General features: G+C 36.6%; 1 protein-coding gene across 7 annotated transcripts in view; it reads left to right on the top strand.

Moving 5' to 3' along the window:
• Nucleotides 1–23288, top strand: part of AP3B1 (adaptor related protein complex 3 subunit beta 1) — a 269274-nt gene that overhangs the window by 46628 nt on the left and 199358 nt on the right. For all 7 annotated transcript variants that reach the window (XR_004268935.1, XM_032277581.1, XM_032277584.1 and 4 more), the window contains exons 3-6: nt 4692–4766; nt 17006–17101; nt 17715–17875; nt 19637–19703. Coding sequence is in view for 6 of the 7 variants with exons in the window: in XM_032277581.1 (XP_032133472.1) it covers nt 4692–4766; nt 17006–17101; nt 17715–17875; nt 19637–19703 (399 nt within the window). In the remaining variant the exon portion in view is untranslated. The remainder of the gene's footprint in view (nt 1–4691; nt 4767–17005; nt 17102–17714; nt 17876–19636; nt 19704–23288) is intronic.

Here is a 23288-nt window from a genome sequence, read left to right on the forward strand (position 1 = left end):
TGGAATTCCATCTCTACCTTGGGTGGAAGCTCTTAGGTAGAGATGGAATTCCAGAGTCTTTATATGCAAGATAGACTACTACTACTAGCAGAGGGCATGATGAGAACCTAGGAGAGTTTAGAGCTACAAATAACCTTATGTTATCTCCTCAACTTCTGCCCAGCTAGCTCCCTAAACATGACTCTCACCTTTTGCCTGAAAACTTTCTTCATTTCTCACCTTTTATCTAGAGAGTCACATTCAAAGGGCAGAATTGCTAGTACTGCAGCTTTTTCAAGCATCAGGAACTTTAACCAAATAAAATCAAAGGGACATATTTTCCTTTGCTTTCCACCTATGAATCTTTCTTTTCCCGCAGTACCCAAACGTGGCTCCCCTCAATTCCTGTGCTCCTTGTTCTGGGTAAAAAAGTAGAAGGGGACCAAGAACAAGTTTTTTACCTAAAGCAGAGGGTGAGAGGGTGGGAGAAGTATGTTATCTGAGTAGATAAGGAGGAATAAATACTGAGAAGGACTGCCTGCTTTCAAACTGAGCTTCAAGGAGTCTTAGAGCTTCTTTGCTGGTTTCTTCTTTTTCCACAATTTCTGCTTTTAGGATTGTATTATGTCTTGTCCCTCAGTCTACTTCTATGTCTGTGTGTCCTCCTGTAGTGATCTCACCCCTTTTCAAATGCATATTGCTAACTAGTGCTGTCTCTTGTATTCTGTAGCCTTTATTCCCTTATATTCAACTGGCTTCCCTTATATTCAACTGGCTTCTCAGCGTATCTGAAAGCAAACTCTGGATTGCTCATCTCTCCAAATACCTGCTTCTTCCCCAGTCTTTCTCATTATCGTAAATGGCAGTTCCATTAGTCATTTGTAGTCCTTTTTCTTCTTCTTCTTTTTTGAGATGGAGTCTCCTGCCTCAGCCTCCTGAGTAGCTGGGATTACCGGCACCCACCACTATGCCCGGCTAATTTTTTTTTTTTTTGGTTTTTGTGTTTTAGTAGAGACGGGGTTTCACCATGTTGGCTAGGCTGGTCACAAACTCCTGACCTCAAGTAATCTGCCTGCCTCGGCCTCCCAAAGTCCTGGATTAGAGGCAGTAGTTCTTCTTAATTCATATCCCTTCTTTCTTATATCATATATAATCTGTTTTCAGAATAAATCCCAAATCTAGCCCATTCTCACTATGCTCACTATCTTTCCTCTGGATAATTGCAGTAGCTTTCTGTTTTCCATGCTGTCATATCTTCTGGTCCATTTTTCACACCACAGTCAGAAAAATCCTTTTAAAGTGTGAGTCATTGCTAAATATTTAATGATGTTTTTCCTCTGCTCACAACTCTCCAGTGGTCTTCTCCCACTTTACTTATAGGAAAAAACTAACTCCTTTTATAGTGGTTTATACATTTCCGACCTTATCTCTCACCATTCTTCCCCTCACTTATACTCCAGCCTGGCTGTCCTGGCCTCCTGTTCCTGGAACATGCCATGCCTAAACTGTTGTTTCTCAAGCTAGTCACATGGGTCCCCTCATCTCTTCCCTGGCATCCCTGCGGAAGGAAATGCCTTTTCTGACCACCTTATATAAAAGAGCAACTCACACCTCTACCTCAGCACTTCTCATTACCTTTATACTGCCCTACTTTTCTCCACGGTGGTCTGTTGCCACCTCACTATTATAGTCATTTGTTTATTGACCCTTCCCCCATTAGAAGATAAGCACCACATGGGCAAGGGCTTTGTATTGGTTATGGTTGGATCCCTGAGACCTAGGATAGGCCCTGGTAGAAAGTATGCTCTCAGCAAATATTTGTCAAATGAATTTCATTGTGATATTTTTCCCTTCCTTATATATTAATATCTTTTTGAATAGCATTGTACAGAGTAAAGTTAGAAAGCCATGAAATAGGATACCATAGGACAAGATGTCTGACTTTAGGTAATCATTGAGACTGAATGGCAGGGCCCCTATGGAGCATTTAATCCCTCTCTTAATTTCAGAGATGAGAAAATGGAGAGAGGTGTACAAATCATAGAAAGATGTCTTAGCTTCAGTATTTTGTAAACCCTCCGTAATGCTTAGCAGATTTCACAAAATACTGAAATCAAAAGAATATCACAAGTAAGGAAACAGAATATAAAAAGGCTAGCTTATATTCAAGAGTATTTTAAGGCTATCATATAGAAAGGCCTTATGAGAAATTGCTAACTGGGATTATAATGCTTAAAATATCACATAATATTTATATAACATTTGCTGTAAATTAAAGATATTATAAAATTAAAGATATTATGAAGCTAGTATCTTTTTAAAGGTAGTTTGTTAGATATGGTGTGTAACTCATAAGGAATCCCTTTCACCGAAATTACCTTTTAGTTTGAACTTTATTTTGTGGCTACCGAAGTCTGGACTTTTAAAAGACATAAAGTTATAATCTGTGAATGAGAAAGACAAAATGGGAATACAGATAGATATAACATTAAAATAAATAGAAATGTAAGATAGCACACAGGAAATTCCAAATGATAAGTGTAGATTAAAATATTCTATAGGAGGCTGGACATGATGGCTCATGCCTATAATCCCAGCACTTTGGGAGGCTGATGTGGGTGAATCACTTGAAGTCAGGAGTTCAAGACCATCCTGGCCAACATGGCAAAACCTTATCTCTACTAAAAATATAAAAATCAGCCAGGGGTGGCATCAGGTGCCTGTAATCCCAGGTACTTGGGAGGCTGAGGCAGGAGAATCGCTTGAACCCAGGAGGCGGAGGTTGCAGTGATCCAAGATTGTGCCACTGTACTCTGGCCTAGGTGACAGAGTGAGACTCCATCTCAAAAAAAAAAAAAAAATTCTAAAAGAAATTAGGATTGGTTGTCACAGTGGGCCAGGCATTAGGAGATGGCTCTAGCAAGGGAGAAAGAGTAGAATTTGATGGTACTTTCGATAGAAGGGTAGAACTTAGAAAGCTGGGGCCGTACAGAGGCATAGTGGGGCAGCCATAGAATGTTCTAGTAGTGAGTAAGGTCAGTTTAATAGAACCTTAGGTCAGAAAGCTTAAGAATGGATGTTAGTGCACATTGTGAGAATAGTTGAATATTACCATCATTTGGCCTGTAGACATTCGGAAGCTTTTGAGATCTTTTATGGGGGCTGACATGTGCAAAGTAGTGTTTTAAGCATATGAAACTGTCAGTGACGTACATTATGGATAGGAGGAGGAAACAAACTGGAAAGTTCCCTGTGAGGTGATACTGACCTGTGCTAGGATAATAGCAGTAGAAGGGATTATCCTTTTGAGAAGTTCTGAAAAGTATTAGCAGGACCTAGTTACTGTGTAGAAGTGAGAAGAGACCAAGGTAATTCTGTGGTTTCTGGTATCTAGGAGACTGATGGAAATAGGAAATTATCTCATGAATGTCATTTTATCATGAAAGATGAGTTTGGCTTTAGACATAGCAAGTTTGGGATGAGAGCCATCTAATGATGTCTAGTTAGAGATTTGAAACTCAGGCTGGATTTGGGCTACAGTTTTGGGGAATTGATGCTCATATATAAACATGAGAGTTAGTCCTGAGGGTGAATGAAATCTTAGGAGTTTCAGAAATTGTAGAACAGGCTAGGCTGAAGAGATGGTGGTGCGCAGAACTTTAGTGGGCAGAGGAAAGATGTCTAGTGAAAGAAACTTTTAAAATGGAATTGTTGCAGAAGTAGGGTAATCTATGAAAAGAAAGCCAAGGGTCACTTAATTAGTTGATTCAAAGTAACATTCATCACTCCCTCAACTCCCCCATTGCAGATGCAGTACATTTTTTTTTTTTTTTTTTTTTTTTTTTTTTTTTTTTTGAGACAGAGTTTCACTCTTGTTGCCCAGGCTGAAGTGCAATGGCTGCATCTCGGCTCACCCCAACTTCTGCCTCCTGGGTTCAAACGATTCTTCAGCCTCAGCCTCCCGAGTATTCTTAATCCCAGCCTCTGGGATTACAGGCATGCACCACCACACTAGGCTAATTTTGTATTTTTAGTAGAGACAGGGTTTCTTCATGTTGGTCAGGCTGGTTTCGAACTCCTGACCGCAGGTGATCTGCCTGCCTCAGCCTCCCAAAGTGCTGTGATTACAGGCAGGAGCCACTGTGCCTGGCCTGATGCAGTACATCTTTAATGTCAGATCCTGGAAAATGGAAGCTAGCAAAAATATTTTTAAAAAGTTGTTACCCAGCCTGGGAAACATAGTGGGACCCCGTCTCTACAAAAAAATTCAAAAATTAGCCAGGCATGATGGCACACACTCATAGCCTCAGCTACTTAGAAGTCTGAGGTGGGGGATCACTTGAACCTGGGAGATCGAGGCTGCAGTGAGCTGTGATTGAGCTACTGCATTCCAGTCTGGATGACAGAGGAGGACCCTGTCTCAAAAAATTAAAACAAACAAACAAACAAAAAAAAAACTTACAACATAGCCAGAGAAAACAACTAAAATATTTAAATATATATCTTAAATTATGAAATATTTCTTTTTTAGTGTGTATTTGTGTATTTATATTGCTATACAAGACAGTGTTATTTGCTACAAATAGCTGAGGTAAGTAAGATGATTTGAAAATAGTTCAGCTGTTAATTACATAACTTATTTGTTGACACAATCTTCTAAATATTGAATAGGTATAGAATTGCCCATATTGTCTGTTTTGTTTGTTCTTCAGATGATTGCAAAAGGAAAAAATGCATCTGAACTGTTTCCTGCTGTTGTGAAGAATGTGGCCAGTAAAAATATTGAGGTACTGTTTTGATCTATAATTTGTATGATTCCTTTTGTTTTCATGGGACCATACACTTTTCAGTGACTTTGAAGTACAACATAAGATACTTAAGTATCAATAGATTTTTGTTATGATTAAAATGTCCTTAATTTTAAATGTAGGTAGAATTAAAAGTAGACACAATCCTAGCTTTGGATTTTTGGAAGAGAATATGAAAAGCAAAATAGATTGATTTACCTGAGTGAACGATGTAAGTTGTCGAGTTTTCACCTGTTCCTAGAGGCCCGTTTAGTTTAAAATTTTGTTCTAGGGACTTAATTTTAAGATAGCATATGCTCAGTGAAAAAGACCTAGTCCAGTATATCCAGACCTTGATGATTTGGGGATTTTTGGGATTTCTAGGACTGAGCCCAAGAATATTTCCCAAGTTTCTCAGACTATTCATGACATGTAATAAGCACTCAGTACATATATGTGGATTTATTGAATGAACATGTCCCAGTAAAATACTGTTTTGTGTAAGCTAGACTGATACAGTCTAGTGTTAAGGTTACATTCTCCCCTCCACACGGATTAATTGATAAATTAATTGAAAAAGCCTGGTTAATTGATAAATTTTTCTCAATTAAAACTTTAAAGCCTTTACCACACCATAAAATTAAAAATGTGTTACGGCTACTATTTGTTTGCCATTTTACTGGCAGATGACGAAGCTCATTAACAAGTAACAGAAACATTCTAATCCAGGGAATATGATTGTGATGACAGAGAGAGAGATAAAATGCAAAAGCGTTTGTTCACGGAGTGTGAGAGTATAAGGAGAATGGGTATGTGAATTCAGAGGGTTTGCTATTTTTTGTAGTTATGATTTTATTTTCTGTGTATAGTATGGTCATTTTTTTTTTTTTGCTAGTGAAGTTGTTTCTATTTTGTGTGATGAATTTAAATATTCAAAGTATTCTTGCCAGCAAAACCAACCAGAGAAAAAAAGAGAAAACATTTTGGAGGTAATGTTCTTTAAATATTACTTAACTAAATGTCATTGATAGTGTTGTGTACATTTTTAAAGTATTTTAGCGACTGTTCGTCCAGTTGTTCTACCAATTGGTGAGAGAGAGATTTTAAATCTCCAAATCATGATTCTGAATTTTTTTTTTTTTTTTTTTGAGACAGGGTCTCACTTTGTCACCCAGGCTGGAGTATAGTGGCACGATCTTGGCTCACTACAGCCTCAACCTCCTGGGCTCAAGCCATTCTCCCACCTGATTCCCATAAGTAGCTGGAACTACAGGTGCATACAACCATGCCTGGCTAGTTTTTGTTTGTTTTGAGATGGAGTTTTGCACTGTCGCCCAGGCTGGAGTGCAGTGGCGTGATCTTGACCGACTGCAACCTCCACCTCCCAGGTTCACTCAGTTCTCCTGCCTCAGTCTCCCGAGTAGCTGAGATTACAGGTGCATACCACCACACCTGGCTAATTTTTTTGTATTTTTAGTAGAGACAGAGTTTCACTATGTTTGCCAGACTGGTCTCAAACTCCTGACCTCGTGATCAACCCACCTCAGCCTCCCAAAGTGCTGGAATTACAGGTGTGAGCCACTGTGCCTGGCCCCTGGCTAGTTTTTTACATTTTTTTGTAGAGGTGGGGTTTTGCCATGTGGCCTAGGCTGGTTTCAAACTCCTGAGCTCAAGCAATCCGACCTGCCTTGGCTTCCCAAAGCACTAGGATTATAGGCGTAACCAACCATGCCCGGTCTTTTTTTTTTTTTTTTTTTTTTTTTGAGACCAGTTTCCTCCCTTTCTCCCAGGCTGGAGTACAGTGGCATCATTGTGGCTCACTGTAGCCTTGTCCTCTTGGGTTTAGGTGTTCCTCCTTCCTCAGCCTCCCGAGTAGCTGGGATTACAGATGCATGCGACCACACCCAACTAATTTTCATATTTTTAGCAGAGACAGGGTTTCACCATGTTGTCTAGGCTGGTTTCAAACTCCTGGACTCAAGCAGTCAGCCAACCTCGGCCTCCCAAAGTGCTGGGATTATAGGCATGGGCCATTGTGCCTGGGCTAATTCTGGAATGTTTTATTTTTCCCATTGATTTAGTTATTTTTTGCTTATTTTTAAAAGTACTCCTATGAGGCATAACTCTTTTTGGGTTTTCCTGATGAATTGACCCTTTTATTCTAAAAAAAAAAAAAAGTCCTTTAATTTTGTTAATATGTTTTTTCTTGAAGCATATTTGTTGTTAGTATTGCCATTCCATCCCTCTCATTTCTTTTTATTGTTTATCATTTTTATTCATTTGCTTTCAGTTTGTTTGTCTATATCTAGTGTGCATTCGTTGTTGACAGCATGTAGTTGCGGATTTCCCTACATCCTGTGTGTAAATCTCTGCCTTTTAATTGGAGTGTCTATTTTGCTAACACTTAATATAATTATTGATCTGCTTAGATTTTAGTCTACAATTATTCTTTTTCTTTTATTTTTGTCTCTTTTATTTTTATCTTCCATTCTTCCTATTCCTTCTTTGGGTTAACTAGAAACATTTTAAAGTTTCGTTTTAGTTTTTTCGTTTTTTTTCCAACTTGCATTTGTTGGCATATATGACAGTGGTCCCATATGATTATAATACTGTATTTTTACTGTAGTTTTTCTATGTTTAGATACACAAATACCTACCATTGTGTTATAGTTGCCTACAGTATTGAGTACAGCAACATGCTGTACAGATTTGTAGCCTAGGAGCAATAGGCTGTATCAGTAGTCCCCAACCTTTGGCATCAGGGACCAGTGTTATGGAAGACAATTTTTCCCTGAACCCTGGCTGGGGAGGATGGCTTCAGGATGATTCAAAAATTACATTTATTGTGCACTTTACTTCTATTATTATTACATTGTACTATGTAATGAAATAATTATATAACTCAGCATAATGTAGAATCAGTGGGAGCCCTGAGCTTGTTTTCCTACAACTAGAGGGTTCCATCTGGGATGTGATGAGAGACAGTGACAGATCATCAGGCGTTAGATTCTCATAAGGAGTGTGCAACCTAGATCCTGCACATGAGCAGTTCACAATAGGGCTAACACTCATGAGAATCTAATGCTGCTGATCTGACAGTAGGCAGAGCTCAGGGGATTATGCAAGCACTGAGGAGTGGCTGTTAAGTACAGATGAAGCTTCGCTTCCTTGCCTGCCCGCTTGTTTACCGCCTGCTGTGTGGCCTGGTTCCAACCCCTGGGCTACATCATACAGCTAGGTGTGTAGACCATTGGTCTGTATTATATATCCTAGGTATGTAGTAGGTTGCACCCTGTAGGTTTGTGTAAATGCACTCCAAGGTGTTTGCACAACAATGAAATTGCCCAACGATGCATTTCTGATAACACTGATAAGCAATGCATGACTGGATTATAGAATTTTAAGGATAGGTGCTTTAAACTTACTACTTCTTTTTTTTTTTTTTTTGGAGACAGGGTCTCACTCTGTCACCCAGGTGGTGGGAGTGCAGTGGCTTGATCTTGGCTCACTACAACCTCTGCCTCCCAGGTTCAAGCAATTCTCCTGCCTGAGCTTCCTGAGCAACTGGGATTAAAGACTTCTGTCACCACACCCATCTAATTTCTTTTTTTGTATTTTTAGTAGAGCTGGGGTTTTGTCATGTTGCTGGAACTCCTGAGCTCAAGTGATCTGCCTACCTTGGCCTCCCAAAGTGCTGGGATTATAGGTGTGAGCCACTGTGTTTAGCCTAAACCTACTTTTAAAAAAGATTTACTATTTTAAAGTATGCTTCTTGGGGGGGAGGAGTGGGGCTGTAGTGCCATGAACACAACACACTGTGGGCTCAAGTGATCTTCCTGACTCTGCCTTCTGAGTAGCTGGGACTACAGGTGCATGCCAGTACATTTGGCTAATTTAAAAAAATATTTTGTAGAGACAGAGTCTTCATGTTGCCCAGGCTGGTGCTGGACTCTTGGCCTCAAGTGATCCTCCTGCCTCGGCTTCCCGAAGTGCTGGGATTATAGGCATGAGCTACGGTGCCCAGCCCTTAATTTTTTTTTTTTTTTTTATTAGATAGTACATTCTGTATTTCAGATAGATGAATTTTTCTATCAAAATGAAATAGTCATCATAAACTCAATTAGACTAAGTTGGACAAACCAAAATCAAAACACTTGTATTCTTGTAGCCAGGTTATGAATTAGATTAAATTAATATTGGATTTAAATGGCTTGATAAGCCATACTTTCTTTCTAGGACACCAGTTAATGGAAGAAATCTATGTAGATCTTAGATTTCTTGAGTAAAATAAATTTTACTCATGGTAATTTAGTAGATGTTTTTTAAACACTGTTTATGTGCTCGTCATATATGATTCTGAATTGATAATTTTAAACTACCCCCGCTTTGATACCTTATGGCCATGCTATCTGAACTTCTACTTTGATATGTTTATTAGTTTTATGTCCTCTGGTATAAGAAAGTCCAAATATCTGAAAAAATCAACATTTAACTTAGAAAAATTATGAGGCATAGGTGAAGCTTGTCTTAGTGTTATCAGGAATAGAATCTCTCAGTAGCGATAGGAATAATTGTTAACATTCAAAAAAACCTTCTGACCTAGGTTGTTAGTGCCTTATATAGATCCACTCATTTTATCCTCACAAATAACCCTGTAGGGCTGGTTCTGTCATTACTTGTGTTTTACATATGAGTACAAGATGGCAGAGAGGTTAAATTAGCAGATCAAGTTTACACAGCCAGTGTGTGGCAGTCAGAATCCAAAGCTAGGTTGCTTGGTGTCAGAACCCATCTTAGCCCATTCAGCTCCATCTTTCCTGTGTGATGAATCCTTCCTCTCTTTTCTCTCTTCATACTGTTTACTCCTTATCAATGCCTGGTATTAGCTATCGTTTGGGAGTTACCTGGTATTGGCATTTTTAAAAAATGTTTTAGATATGGGTAGAAATGACCAAGTTCTTAGAAATTGGTGGTAGATTAACTAGCTCAGGACTTCTAGTTCTTCTTGTAAACAAAAAATTCCATACTAATTATTGTTCCTTCAAAACTATTTTACTGTTCAACTACTTATCAGTAGGAGAACTTTTCCATTTGTTCATATTTCCCATTACAGTTAGATTCTGGTATGCTGCCTAATGTTCTGTTACAAAAATGTCAGTATAAACATAATTATTGGTCTATTGGTTTTGGATTTCTTTTGTTTAAATACCTTGTTTATTTTTTTTTGAAACATGCTTGAACCTTTAATGTTTTGGGAAAACTGACATAACTTTCTTAAAACTTATGTTCAGAAATTGATTTTTTCACTCCTCTCAAGTGCAAAATTTCATTTTTACATGTACATGCTGCTTTAGTCACACAGGTGAGCTATACATCATCTACCATTAAATGTCAAATGATACCAAAAGTGACCTAGTAAGCAATCAGTGGTTATAGTACAAAAATAATCAAAGGTTTAGTCAATAACTCATGAAGTTTGATGTACTAGTATTGATAAGCTAATTAAACACATCTGTCTGTGTTCTTCCAGCCTATAGGGACTCTGCTGTGATTAGCTTTACAGCAAGGAGTGTTATAACATTGAATGAAAGTAACCGATCAGAGAATGGTGTAGTCACGAAGCTTTAACTACTCCCATTTCTGGTCACAGAATGGTTTCAGGGAAAGTAGGCTTTCTTTGCACACCTGCAGCCAGTCAGTGCATAGGCCTCTTGTGGTCAGTATTGATTTATTCTTATAACAGAAGTAGAACAAATTTAGTGTTTTGCAACCTTCTGTGATTTAATATTGTTATGCTTTTTGTCATAACAGACACAGAAATCCTTCTCCAATAGTGAGTAATTATAGCAATGCCTGCTAGCTCAGCTGTGGTTCTGAATGTTTCAGTGTTGCCAGTATAAACTCTGTGATATATTCTGGAGTTTATAATCCAGTTTTAAAAGCTGGCTGTACTTGATGAGTAAAGGTGTTGCTGAGAAATAAATTGTAAGGGGATGAGGGAGAAGTGGGCCCATTATTTTTCAAAACTTTCCAGAGAACTGTAGAGTGAGACCTGAATATAATTAGTAAAGAGAAAGAATATTTTAAAAGAATATTTTAAAAACCAAGCCAGCTGTGTTGGTGTGCACCTAGAGTCCCGATTATGAGCGAGGCTGAGGCAGGAGGATCTCTTGAGCCCAGGAGTTTGAGGCCAGCCTGAGCAGCAGAGACTTTCTTGAAACACACACACCAGCCCACTCATGTACACACACACCCCCAGACCTCCCCACACACCCACATACACCAAAAAACAACCAAACAAACAAAGGCTTTGGAGGCAGTTTTTCTAATACCTGATGTTTTCTTCATACTATGTTGGTGTCTTTCTAGACAACTTTGCTGCTTGGTGAATTATATCCACTGGTGTGGGAAGTTAGATTCTAGATGTAGCACTCTAATGGGAAATGTCTTAATTTTTTCCAGTCTACAGTTGGGCTGGAATATGATCCAGCTGACAAATGTTGAGCTTTTACTATATGCCGGATAATGCAGTAGGTTTTCGCAATATACAGGTAAATAAGGAATGGTTGTGCTAAATAGCCTCATGTTCACTCCCAGGCAGATAGGAGAAATTACTTAAATACATATTATGTGTTCACTCCCAGGCAGATAGGAGAAATTACTTACTTAAATACATATTGTGTGTTGATTTGATATATTGAAACTGCTGTTAGTCAACCAACTGCTGATATATTGATATATATTTGATATATTGACTGCTGTTAATCAGTCAACCAATTTTAATTGCTTTCTACAACTGCTGTGTTCTTAGGAACTGCAAATCTAGTTGGGGAAAAAGTCATCTATCCTCAAACAGTTACAGAAGTACTTCTAAAACTGTGATCTAAGGATTTTAAAATCTTATATTTACACTTAAATATAATCTGAAACATTAAGTATAGTTTAAATCTTTTGATTTCCATCTTATAAACTATCATCACCTATTTTTGGAGCCAAAATCACTTGGTTCCAAGTGATCATTTATAGGAACAGTATTTCACAAATATGTGTATTTTGGGTTTGAAAAATTCTGAAGTTTGAGAAGCACCAGCTTTAACCAAGAAAGTGTAAAGAGTCTAATTGTGAATACAGATGGAAAGTGCATTGATAATAGAGATGGGGATCTATGGAATGAAGTCATTACTACCCTTTACTACAGTTGTCAATTTCTTGTTGGAGTTTTAATAATAATACCGTAATTATGTGCTTTTCAAATGAGAGGATGTGCAATTGGGGGTAAAAAAACAGTGATTTAAAACATTCTTCTTTTATAAATGTATATATTATAAATATAAATTTTTTCCTGCCTTCAAAGGTAAGAGCCACTGTTAAGGACATTTTATTCTTAAATGGTTTAATTTATACTAGGTTATCAGATGCTCTTCGGGGAAGAGTTGTTTCCTCTTTTGTTAGGGGTACCTTAATAGAAATATCTGAGGACTGCTGTAATGTTAGCAATTAAAAAGCATAGATGAAGGCAGCTGGGTGTGGTGGCTCACACCAGTAATCCCAGCACTTCGGGAGGCTGAGGCGGGTGGATCACTTCAGGTCAGGAGTTCACGACTAGTCTGGCCAACATGGTGAAACCGTCTCTGTTAAAAATACAAAAATTAGCTGGGCGTGGTGGTGTGTGCCTGTGGTCCCAGCTACTTGGGAGGCTGAGGCAGAAAAATTGCTTGAACCCAGGAGGCAGAGGCTGCAGTGAGCCAAGATTGTGCCACTGGGTGACAGAGTGAGACTCTGTCTCAAAAAGAAAGAGAGAGAGAGGAAGAGAGAAAGAATATAAATGAAGGCTATATGAGGCTTCAGTGTACTAGTGCTGGAACTTTTCAGTAGTTTGTGTTGAAGGATGATATCTGAAATAAGACAATTTATTGCTTACTATAGGAAGGGACAACTATGCTTTTTAGGCATAGTTTCTCTGGGCATAGAGATTGCTGATGTTATTGTGGATTATTGGGAAGGGCAGTCTTTGGGCACTCATGGACTTTAAGGGTCCTAAGTGGGTTGATATCATCTGTAGATGTGTGGTCATGTGGGTGAGACTGCTCTTGATTGATTGGCGCTCAGAGGTGGGTGTATGGTAATCCATTTGTTCCTGATTGGCTGATGTTTATAAGCAAGAGGCTGTCACAGATTGGTTGACTTGAGTAAACATGTTCATTCGGGTGAGTTTTTATTGTTCTGTTGAACAGGTTTAAAACAGTTCTGGCAGCTACATGTTGCCAAGGTTCAGAAAAAGCTGTCTTTCCAAGGAATGTGGGAACTTAAAAACATTACCAGTTTGAATTTTTTTAATATAATTAAAGAATTTAAAGTATTATAAGAATCACAGAAAGCACTATTATTTTGTTTTGAAGACCATCTGGAAAGATGAGATTCACCCCTAACATGAGAATATCTTTATTGTTTTGTGAACCCAAAGTAATTAATATTCCTTTTAAGGTAACATAGAAAGATGTAAAGCAGGAATGTTACTGGTTAATATCAGCACACAGAGATAGTCACTGTTAACATTTCATTGTATAGATGTCTCAGTTTTATGCTTACTTGGCTTGAATCTTAGCTCTTCTATTTAATAGATACTGTACTTTGGTCAAGTTACTTACCCTGTGTTTCAGTTTTCTTATCTGTAAAGTAAGAATAAATACTTGTTTATTGAGTTGTGAAGATAAAATGAATTAATTTAAGTAAGACATTTAGAACAGTATCTGACACGTAGTTAATGCTGCATATGGGATTTGCTATTATTACCATATTATGTTCATTTTAAGACATTTGTTTGCTATTTTAAGGTTACCACAATTGGGATTTAACTTAACTGGTGGTGATTCTGCTGGGCAGGATTTTTTGTTTCTTTATTGTTGTTCTTTCCTTTGTGGTCCATAACATAATGATGTGTTTTTCAATTGATGGTCTTAGATTGCATAATGTAGGCATCTATGTTTTTAAATATTGAAGTGAGATCATACAATGCCTACTGTTTTATACCTTTAAAAAATTTTAGGCCAGGTGCGGTGGCTCACACCTGTGATCTCAGCACTTTGGGAGGCCCAGGCGGGCAGATCACCTGAGGCCAGGAGTTTAAGACCAGCTGGCCAACATGGTGAAACCCTGTCTCTCCTAAAAATATAAAAGTTAGCCAGGTGTGGTGGTGTGCTCCTGTAATCCCAGCTACTCAGGAGGTTGAGACAGGAGAATCACTTGTACTCGGGAGGCAGAGGTTGCAGTGAGCCCCAAGATCATGCCACTGCACTCTAGCCTGGGTGACAGAGCGAGACTCTGTTTAAAAAAAAAAAAAAAAAAGCTTTTACAAGGACATATTTTCTTTTTTGAGATGGTGTCTCTCTCTCTCACCCAGGCTAGGGTGCAGTGGCATGATCTCAGCTCGCTGCAACCTCTGCTTCCTGGGTTCCAGCGATTCTCCTGCCTCAACCTCCTGAGTGGCTGGGATTACAGGCATGCGCCAATATGCCCGGTTAATTTTTTTTGCATTTTTAGTAGAGACAGGGTTTTACTATGTTGGCCACACTGGTCTTGAACTCCTGACCTCAGGTGATTCACCTGCCTTGGCCTTTCAAAGTGCTGAAATTACAGGTGTGAGCCACTGCGCCTGGCCACAAGGACTTATTTTCAATGTCACACAGATTTACTTAATTTTGTATAGTGGCTGAATGGTATAGTGTTTTTTGGATGTATGTACTGTCATTTGTTTACTGTTCATCTATTAGGACATTTTTTGTTTAATTTTTGCTCTTGTGGAAGATTTTAATAAGTGGAACTTGGGGAGGTGGGATAACTTGGGATAACCTGAGTGGAGATTGAGATAAAAAGTGCAAGTTATATTTGGGGACTATTTCTGTTTGACTAGAAAGGAAGTTTGGGACAGGTTATAAACTGTATAAAGTACTAGGTTAAGAGCTTTAGATTTTGTTTTTAAGGTTTTGTGGAGCCATCCAACATTGAAGAGTAATTGGAAAAAAGTTTTTAAATTTCATTTATAACTCTGTCCATATAGTATAGATGAATGGATTGATATCAACTTAAAATGGTTGTGTTTAACATTTTTATTAATGATGAAGATGTACAAAGTTTGCTCATTAAGTTTTTATTTTTACTTATGAATTGTGAAATAGGTTGGATTATAAAATTATGGTCCCAAATTATCTTAACAAGGTGACAAGGTGGATTGAATCTAAATTGTTGACAATTTCTAGAGATAAATGGAAAATTTTGCCTTTAAAATAAATTTTTTAAAATTCCATGAGGACAGTTGCTTAAGGACAGTTTGATTTTGAGTTGGTCAGCAGTACATTTGGAAAAGGTGTGTAGTTTTAATTGAGAATTAATTATGTCTATGGAAGTAGCTCATCTGGAGCAAGATCTTATCAAGTTTGTTCTATTTAGACTTTATTTGTGGTTACAGTGCCACACTGAAAAAAATTGGAGTGTGTTTAGGAAAGAGCAAACAGAATGATAGAGGAACCACAGCTGTTATGTTTCAAGAGAAATTAGGGTACAAGGAAGGAAGGTTATGACAGTTATCTCTAAAGTAGTCAAAATTGGTTCATATGTCTCGAAATATGATCCAGCATAGTACTGTTTTTATATTTCCAGCATCAATTCCAGCTGTCTCCAACTTTTTTCCTCATTTCCTATGTTTGTTGAGTATTTAACTTTTATATTTTACAAATTTTTAAATTTTTGAGACAGTCTTTCTCCAATTGCCCAGGCTGAAGTTCAGTGGTATAGTCCTGGCCCACTGCAGCTTTGACCTCCCAGGCTCAGGTGATTTTCCCATCTCAGCCTCTCAAGTAGCTGGGACTATAGGAACATACTACCACGGCTGGTGCATTTTTTTTTCTTTCTTTTTTCTTTTTTTTTGTATTTTTACTAGAGATGGGGTTTCATCATGTTGCCCAGGCTGGTCTTGAACTCCTGGACTCAGACAATCTGCCTGCCTCGGCCTCCCAAAGTGCTGGCATTATAGATGTGAGCCACCGTGCCTAGCTGAGTACATAACTTTTAGGTATACACTATGCTGCCATCTTAGAAGGGTAATCAGGGATGTGAGGATATTTAAGAAGGTAGATACAGACTATAAATAGTGCTGGAAGGAAGCAATGGATGAATTTCAACTCAAATTCTAGTTTTATTTTTTTTCTGTTAATAATTTTCTTGTAAACTTAGTGATGAAATTGCCTTTAAAAATTGTTTCCAAGGCTGGGCACAGTGGCTCATGCCTATAACCCCTTCGCTTTGGGAGGTTGAGATGGGAGGACCAGTTAAGCCCAGGAGTTCAAGACCAGCCTGGGGAGGCAACCTAGGGAGACCCAATCTCTACAGAATATTAAGAAAACAGCTGAGTGTGGTGGTGCATGCCTGTAATTCCAGCTACTGGAGAGGCTGAGGTTGGAGGATGACATGAGCCCAGGAGGTTGAGGCTGCAGTGAGCCCTGATTGTGCTATTGCACTGCGGCCGGTGCGACAAAGCAAGACCGTGTCTCAGAAAAAAATCAGAAAAACAAAAAACCATTTGCAGAACATACATTCAATCTTTTTGAATTTTTATTATGTTAAATTGGTATTAATAGTCACACATTCTTACTGGACTGAAAATACCATGTAATACATGTTGAAATGTGAGTATTACCATAAAAATCAGAGTTGGAGCTCTGGGCTCTTTTGACAGATGAGAAAACAAGTTCCCATAACATATGGTTAGTGGCCTGGACCCAAATTCTTTCTCTTATTATTATTTTTTAAAAAGATAAGGTCTCACTGTGTTACCACTGATGACCTCTGACTCCTGGTCTCAAGTGATCCTCCTGCCTCAGCCTTCTGTGTAGCTGGAACTACAAGCATGCACACCATGCCTGGCTTCTTCATTTTGAAAATATTTTTACAATGTAGTTAGTACGCTTACATGAGATCTGTTCAGGGATTTTTTTATTCCCTTCAAGAGGAAGGGACACTTTGACAGGCTATTGCTGTTGTGTATAAGACTATTAAAATGCTTACTTTAAAAGCTTTTTCTGTTGCTACTTATTATCCCACAAAATACCATTTTTATTTTGCGATCTAAGGTGTGACCAGATTTAGTTGTTTACTTGAGAAAAATTGAGCATGGATTTTGGTATAGCAAATATTGAGTGTTAAATTTTCACTCTGGCTAGGAATAAATGATTTTTTTTTAACAGATCAAGAAGTTGGTATATGTTTACCTGGTTCGATATGCTGAAGAACAGCAGGATCTTGCACTCCTGTCCATAAGCACTTTTCAGCGAGCTCTGAAGGTAAATAATGGAGTGAGTAGGCGAATAGCTACAAGGCTTCTGCAGAGTTGGAAGTGCGTCATTTAAAGAAGTGGAGGAGTAATCCACTAAATAGCACAGTAGTGTCTTGAAAGAGTTAAAAGGCCTCCTATGGTACCCACTCAATACGCTTAGAAAACAGTTTATATAACCAACTGAAAAGTTATTGTATATGTTGCAGCTTCTATATGTTTGTTTATATTCAATATAATTATTTTTATGCTTCAAAGAGCTGTTTATCATTATACTAGTTGTTGAAAGTGTGCAAAGGAGGTTATAAGACATTTTTAAACATGAAATTGATGACCTGCAGCATTTTATTATTATGAAACCATAAAAACCCAACATATTTAGTAATAAATGACCAACTAGAATTATAACTATTTATTTTCTTTAAAACATTGTTAAAGGAATAAACATTTATTTATTTCTGTCTTTCCCCATTTTCATATACTGGTTGTTCATTTTAAATTAAGTAGCTTTCTTTTGCTATTGTTATATTACACCCTTTAAGCACCTGTTAACTGTGCCTTAAAAATGTCTTTGAAATATTGTATAGTTGAAATTCTGGTGAATATTTTTGCACTATTTTTAGGACCCAAACCAACTAATTCGTGCAAGTGCTTTGAGAGTTCTTTCAAGTATTAGAGTGCCAATTATTGTACCTATCATGATGCTTGCTATTAAGGAAGCTTCTGCTGACTTATCACCATATGTTAGGAAGAATGCAGCCCATGCAATACAAAAATTATACAGGTAGGTGCATTGTTAAAAATATACCAAAGATCTCTAATGTTACATGGAATATTATAGACCACAGAGGCTTATTTTATTAGCTCTTTTAACTAGCCTGTTCTTGTACTAAGTAAATCTGATGACTGTATGATGGTATTTTCCCCCCTGCAAACATTCCTTGCACATCTTTAATTTTATTTTGGTTATAGAGACGCCATGTAGGTTTTATTTGTGAGGTTGTTAGAGCCTGTGATAATTTATAGATTTTATAACATAAAAATGATCAGAATTTGAATTCTCATTTATATAGTCTATCTCATGTACACATATATGCTTGTATTATTAGAAAATTGAGTTTTTTTTTTTTTTTTCTGTTTAGGGTAGAATCTTAAGTGTGTGATCCTCTCAACTCACTATTCTGTTTTCCCTTCTTCCATCTTTGTTCCTGCTGCCCCCTTCCTTGTCTAATTATTTTCCAGAGCTTTTTTATTAAGTAATTTTTTTAAAGTGTAGTGATTTTGAAATATAGTGCTATACCCTGTCTGTATATTTCAGAAATGCTATGCAATATTATACAATGCCCTGATCTCTGTGGAAAATTTACTGTCCATGTAGAATTTTCTACAACAATTTGGTATTATTTTTGGCTACCATTTATTCCTCAAGGTTTTTGAGACTGTCCTCTGTTTCTGGTGTTGTATTCACAGTATTATGCTATGTGTATTTAGATGTATGAAAACAGTAGGGGATGTGGCACTTAATTATGAATAGCACATCATGTATTTGAGTAAGAAAATCAAAGACATGCCAAATAATTAAAGGCAATCTATAACTGAATAAGATATTAGCACTTGATATATATGTATATACAAAGGCACACTAGCAATGTCTTTGATAGGACAGGGACCAAAGCTTATCGTACTGTGCTATCAGAAAGTAAAGATGTAATGAGATGGGATTGGTAGTGGGATACTGTTTTGAGAAGGAAGACTTAAGCTAAAATTTGAAATAATTAAAACGTTTGTCCAGATAATGTTTAATAATAAATGCATATGTTTGTAAAATGTGAAATCTCATATTCCTACGTTAACTGCCAAAGTTTTATCATGCTTCTCACTCACCTTTTCTCCTTAAACTTATGGGATAAGATCCACTCTCACTGTAATGGTTTAAAAGTCCTTCTATCACTGGGCTCCAGTATGTTCAGGCCTCAATGTTTGCCTCTTCTTGCCTTGAATTTATAACCTGTTAGTATTCTATATCAAATGTTTTAATCTCATTACTTATTTTTCTTAGTTTTGGTTGGCAGATTTTATAATGTGTGTCTCTATCAGTGAATTAGTATGATATAAAATTCTTATTTGGAAATTCTCCATATTTGTTTTTGGCAAGTATGTATTCCTAGTAAACTAATGACTACTGGCTTGTTATTTTTTTCCTCCCAGTTGAAAAAAGAGTTTGTAGTCTATCTACTTAGTGTTACTTTCTTGAAGTTTTCCAACTCTTTTAGAAGTGAACTTGGTCTTTCAGTACTTTCTTAACTAAACCATTGCTCTCTGGCTTAGTTAATATAAGCACTATTGAGGGAAAGATTAGGGCACATTCATGAGAAAAACCATCCCATTTTATATTAAATTTGTTTTTTCTTTATTTCTAACTTATAATAATTCTTGCTCTCTTTTCCTTCCTTAAAAATTTCTCAGCATCCTTGAAATGGTGAGCATCATTTAAAGCTAAAATTAAAAGGAAAAAATTAATATAAGTTCTTTTTATATTTTTTAGCCTTGATCCAGAGCAGAAGGAAATGTTAATTGAAGTAATTGAAAAACTTCTGAAAGATAAAAGCACAGTAAGTAATGTATTTTTATGTCATTGAAGTAAAAATGTGCTTTTTTTTACATAGTATCATTTACCATTATATGTTTTATATCATTATTTTTATTGATTTCAAAATCGTATAAATATTAATGGCACTCAGGCCTGTTTTTGAAGAACAAAAATTTTCATGTAATGAGAAAGATTACATTTGGAGTTTTAGATTGTTAGGCGTTTCTTCATCAGAGTCTGAAAAAAGACAAGTTGGGAAAAAAGTCTTTTCTTTAACCCATGGCTAAATGGTTAACTGGTTTTTGTGTTGAAGTTTTTATTTTAAGCAGTGATTTATTAGGATTGTAAAAGGCTGAATCACCTGGGAACAAATAATTATCTAAAGGTGAAGTACTAAGAGGGATTGCAGAGATACTGAGAAATCGGGAGTGGGGGGAATGTTTTAGTAGTATAGATGTGCTTTGTAAAAAGTACTAAAACATTTTCATATATACAGGCTGTTTTTATTGGCTGGTAAGAATTATCTCATTGGCTAAAATGAGTCCTGTTTTAGGAGGTTGTGTATCCCTTTCTCCATCCTTCCATACACCCACATTTTTGGATATAGTGACATACATGGTAAGATCAAGGAATAGAAGTGACCCGTGGGGATGTGAGTTACCAGTGTACTATCTTAGATGGGGCTTTTGTACCCACTTTATATGTTTCAAAACCACTGAGGAAAAGATTCCAGCTCATTTTAGAATTCTGTCATCAGGGAGTATTTATTGTCTATGCATAGCAGCTACCTAATATAGCAGCCACTAGCCCCATCTATTTGTAGCTATTGGTTTATGGCTTAGCATTTGGTCTGTCTTGGATAATGTTCAATATAAATTTGATTAGATAGAATGTGTATTCTGCTGTTGTTGAGTGGAGTGTTCTATGTTATCTGTTTTATCAGACATCTGTTTTTTAGTGTTGTTCAAATCTACTTTACTGATCTTATGCCTGTTTGTTCTATTCATTATTGAAAATAGGATATTGAAGTCTGTTTAATTGTGTCAGTGTTTGCTTCATCTATTTAGGAGCTTGGATGTTTGGTGCATATATGCTTATAATTTTAAAAAGTCTTCCTTTTGTTATTGTAAAATGTTTCTCTTTATCTCTAGTAACATTTTTTGTTTTAAAGTCTGTTTTACCTGTTATAAATACTACTTTTCTAGCTTTTTTGTGGTTAATGTTTCTATTATATATCTTTTTCCATCCTTTTACTTTCTGTCTGTTTATATTTTTGCATCTAATGTATGTCTACATAGACAGCATATAGTTGGCTCTTATCTTTTTATCCAGTCTGGCAATATGTGCTTTTAATTGGAATGTTTAATCCATTCAGACTTAATGTTGTTGTTAGTAATATCATTGGATTTTAAACTGTCATTTTACTTGCTTTTCTATGTTTCATGTCTTTTTTGTTCCTCATTTCTCCTTTACTGCTTTTTCTTCTAGTGAACATTTTAATTCTTTTCATGATTTTTTTCACTATACATTTTTGAAAATACAGTCTTATAAATGGAGATTATATTTGTAGTTTCATTCCTAGACCATTTAGTAAATTTTTGTTAGTCTGGAATGTACCAGAAATCACTATTGCATTTCTTCTGTGCATAGTTGCTATAATGTAGGAGGTGACCAAATATAGATTGATTATAAACGAAGATAGAGAAAATAAATTTGATTCCTGTTTTCTTCTGTATGACAGCCATGATATCTGCCAGGTACTAAGTCAATATTATTAATGTTACGGTTAACTTGATTTTAATAATTAAAAAATATTTAGTTTTTTTTTTCTATTATAAGTACAAGAGATTGGCTAAGTACTGTGGAGAATAGTAAGATCTACAAGAAGCAGATCTCTCATTTTAGTGTAGTTTACCATCATTTCTGCTACATTATAGACTAAGAGAAATTGTTGGATGGCCTGGGAATGAACTCTCTCTATATAATATGTTCATGTCTTCCCAGACAGGATAGGTAAAAACAGTAGTGGCTTCATGTCTTAGCATCTGCCACTTAGTATATGTACCAATTCTTTACCAGTTTTAGTCTCCAGATTTGTAGGGTTTATAATATCTAATTTATAAACTTGCTGTCTGTGTTAAAGGAAAGAACTATTGTGTATAAAACCCTCAGCACAGTGCCTAACACCACATTATTAAAAATCCAAATAAAAAATAAGTACTCAAAAAGAAGTGTAAAGAATACAATATCTGTGTAAAATTGGAATGTCTGTTTGCCAAATACACTACAAAGAAAAAAATATTGAATACTTGTTCATCACAGGTATTTTAATATTTGTTGAATGACTGTTGAATTAACTCGTTACATTCTTGGTGATAGTAATTAAGTGTGTAGTATTATTTTTAATGTCTCCCCCACCCTCCTGCAATGGTTTCATGCTCAGTGTTCATAGGTAGATCCTTTGGGGGCTTTGGTGGCCTGTCCTTTATGAGGCACTCATTTTCCCTAACGTGTTATATACTATATGTTCATTTTGTAAAAAATTAAGAATACATATTTCTTTTTCTGTCTGTAGTGCAAAACAAAGTTTTTACTGATACTTGTAGTTCTGGTGGTATAGCACAGAGTTCTTTCTAGCCTCTTAACTTTTATATTTGTAACTTTTTAGTCAACATTAGGAAATGTGACTCTGGCCAGGCACCGTGGTTCATGCCTGTAATCCTAGCACTTTGGGAGGCCAAGGTGGGTGGATTGCTTGAGCCCAGGAGTTACAGACCAGCCTGGGCAACATAGTGAAACCCTATCTCTGCAAAAAAATGAAAAGAAGAAAAACAAAAACAAACAAGAAATGTGGCTCCCATTTCCACAATCTGTTTACATTTTTGCTGAGTCCCAGAATCTAAACTGTTCCTTCAGAATTGCTAGCACTATCCCTCTGTGAGGATGTTTGTTTAGAGTTGTTTGTGTCTTTATTCTTATTTCTTTAATGCCATGGTAAATCAGTATTGCTCCAATTATTTATATCTTTGAACTCATTATATTGGTATATAAGAAAGCTATTTTTTCTTTTTTTGAATGATAAATTTTATATTCTGGTTTTTTTTAACTGAATTCTTTATTTACTGCAAATAGAGATGTTTTACTTCCTCTTTTTCAATTCCTTTTTCAGTTTTAGAACTCTGATTTCTCTTGTCTAATTATATTGGTTAGTGCCATCATTACAGTTGTGTTCAATAGTAGTGGAGATGGTGGGCATTTTGGCCTTATTTCAGTCTAGAGGAAGTGCTTGCATTGTGTTTGCATTAAGAAAGCTGCTGGCCCTGAAGATTTTCTTTCTTTCTTTCTTTTTTTTTTTTTTTTTTAAGACGGGTTTCACTGTGTTGGTCAGGCTGGTCTTGAACTCCTGACCTCAGGTGATCCGCCTGCCTTGGCCTCCAAAGTGCTTGAATTACAGGCGTGAGCCACCACGCCCAGCTGAAGATTTTCTTTTTAGCTTTGAAATATAGGACTTTTGCAAGGTGCTTCAGGATTACTTGATATGGGTCAATTGTTTTTCCTTGGTACTCAGTGAGTACTTTCTTTTTTTTTTTTTTTTTTTTTTTTTTTT

Source organism: Sapajus apella, unplaced genomic scaffold, assembly GCF_009761245.1.
Source record: "Sapajus apella isolate SASKATOON/1434 unplaced genomic scaffold, GSC_monkey_1.0 scaffold1, whole genome shotgun sequence".
Taxonomy (NCBI): Eukaryota; Metazoa; Chordata; class Mammalia; order Primates; family Cebidae; genus Sapajus; species Sapajus apella.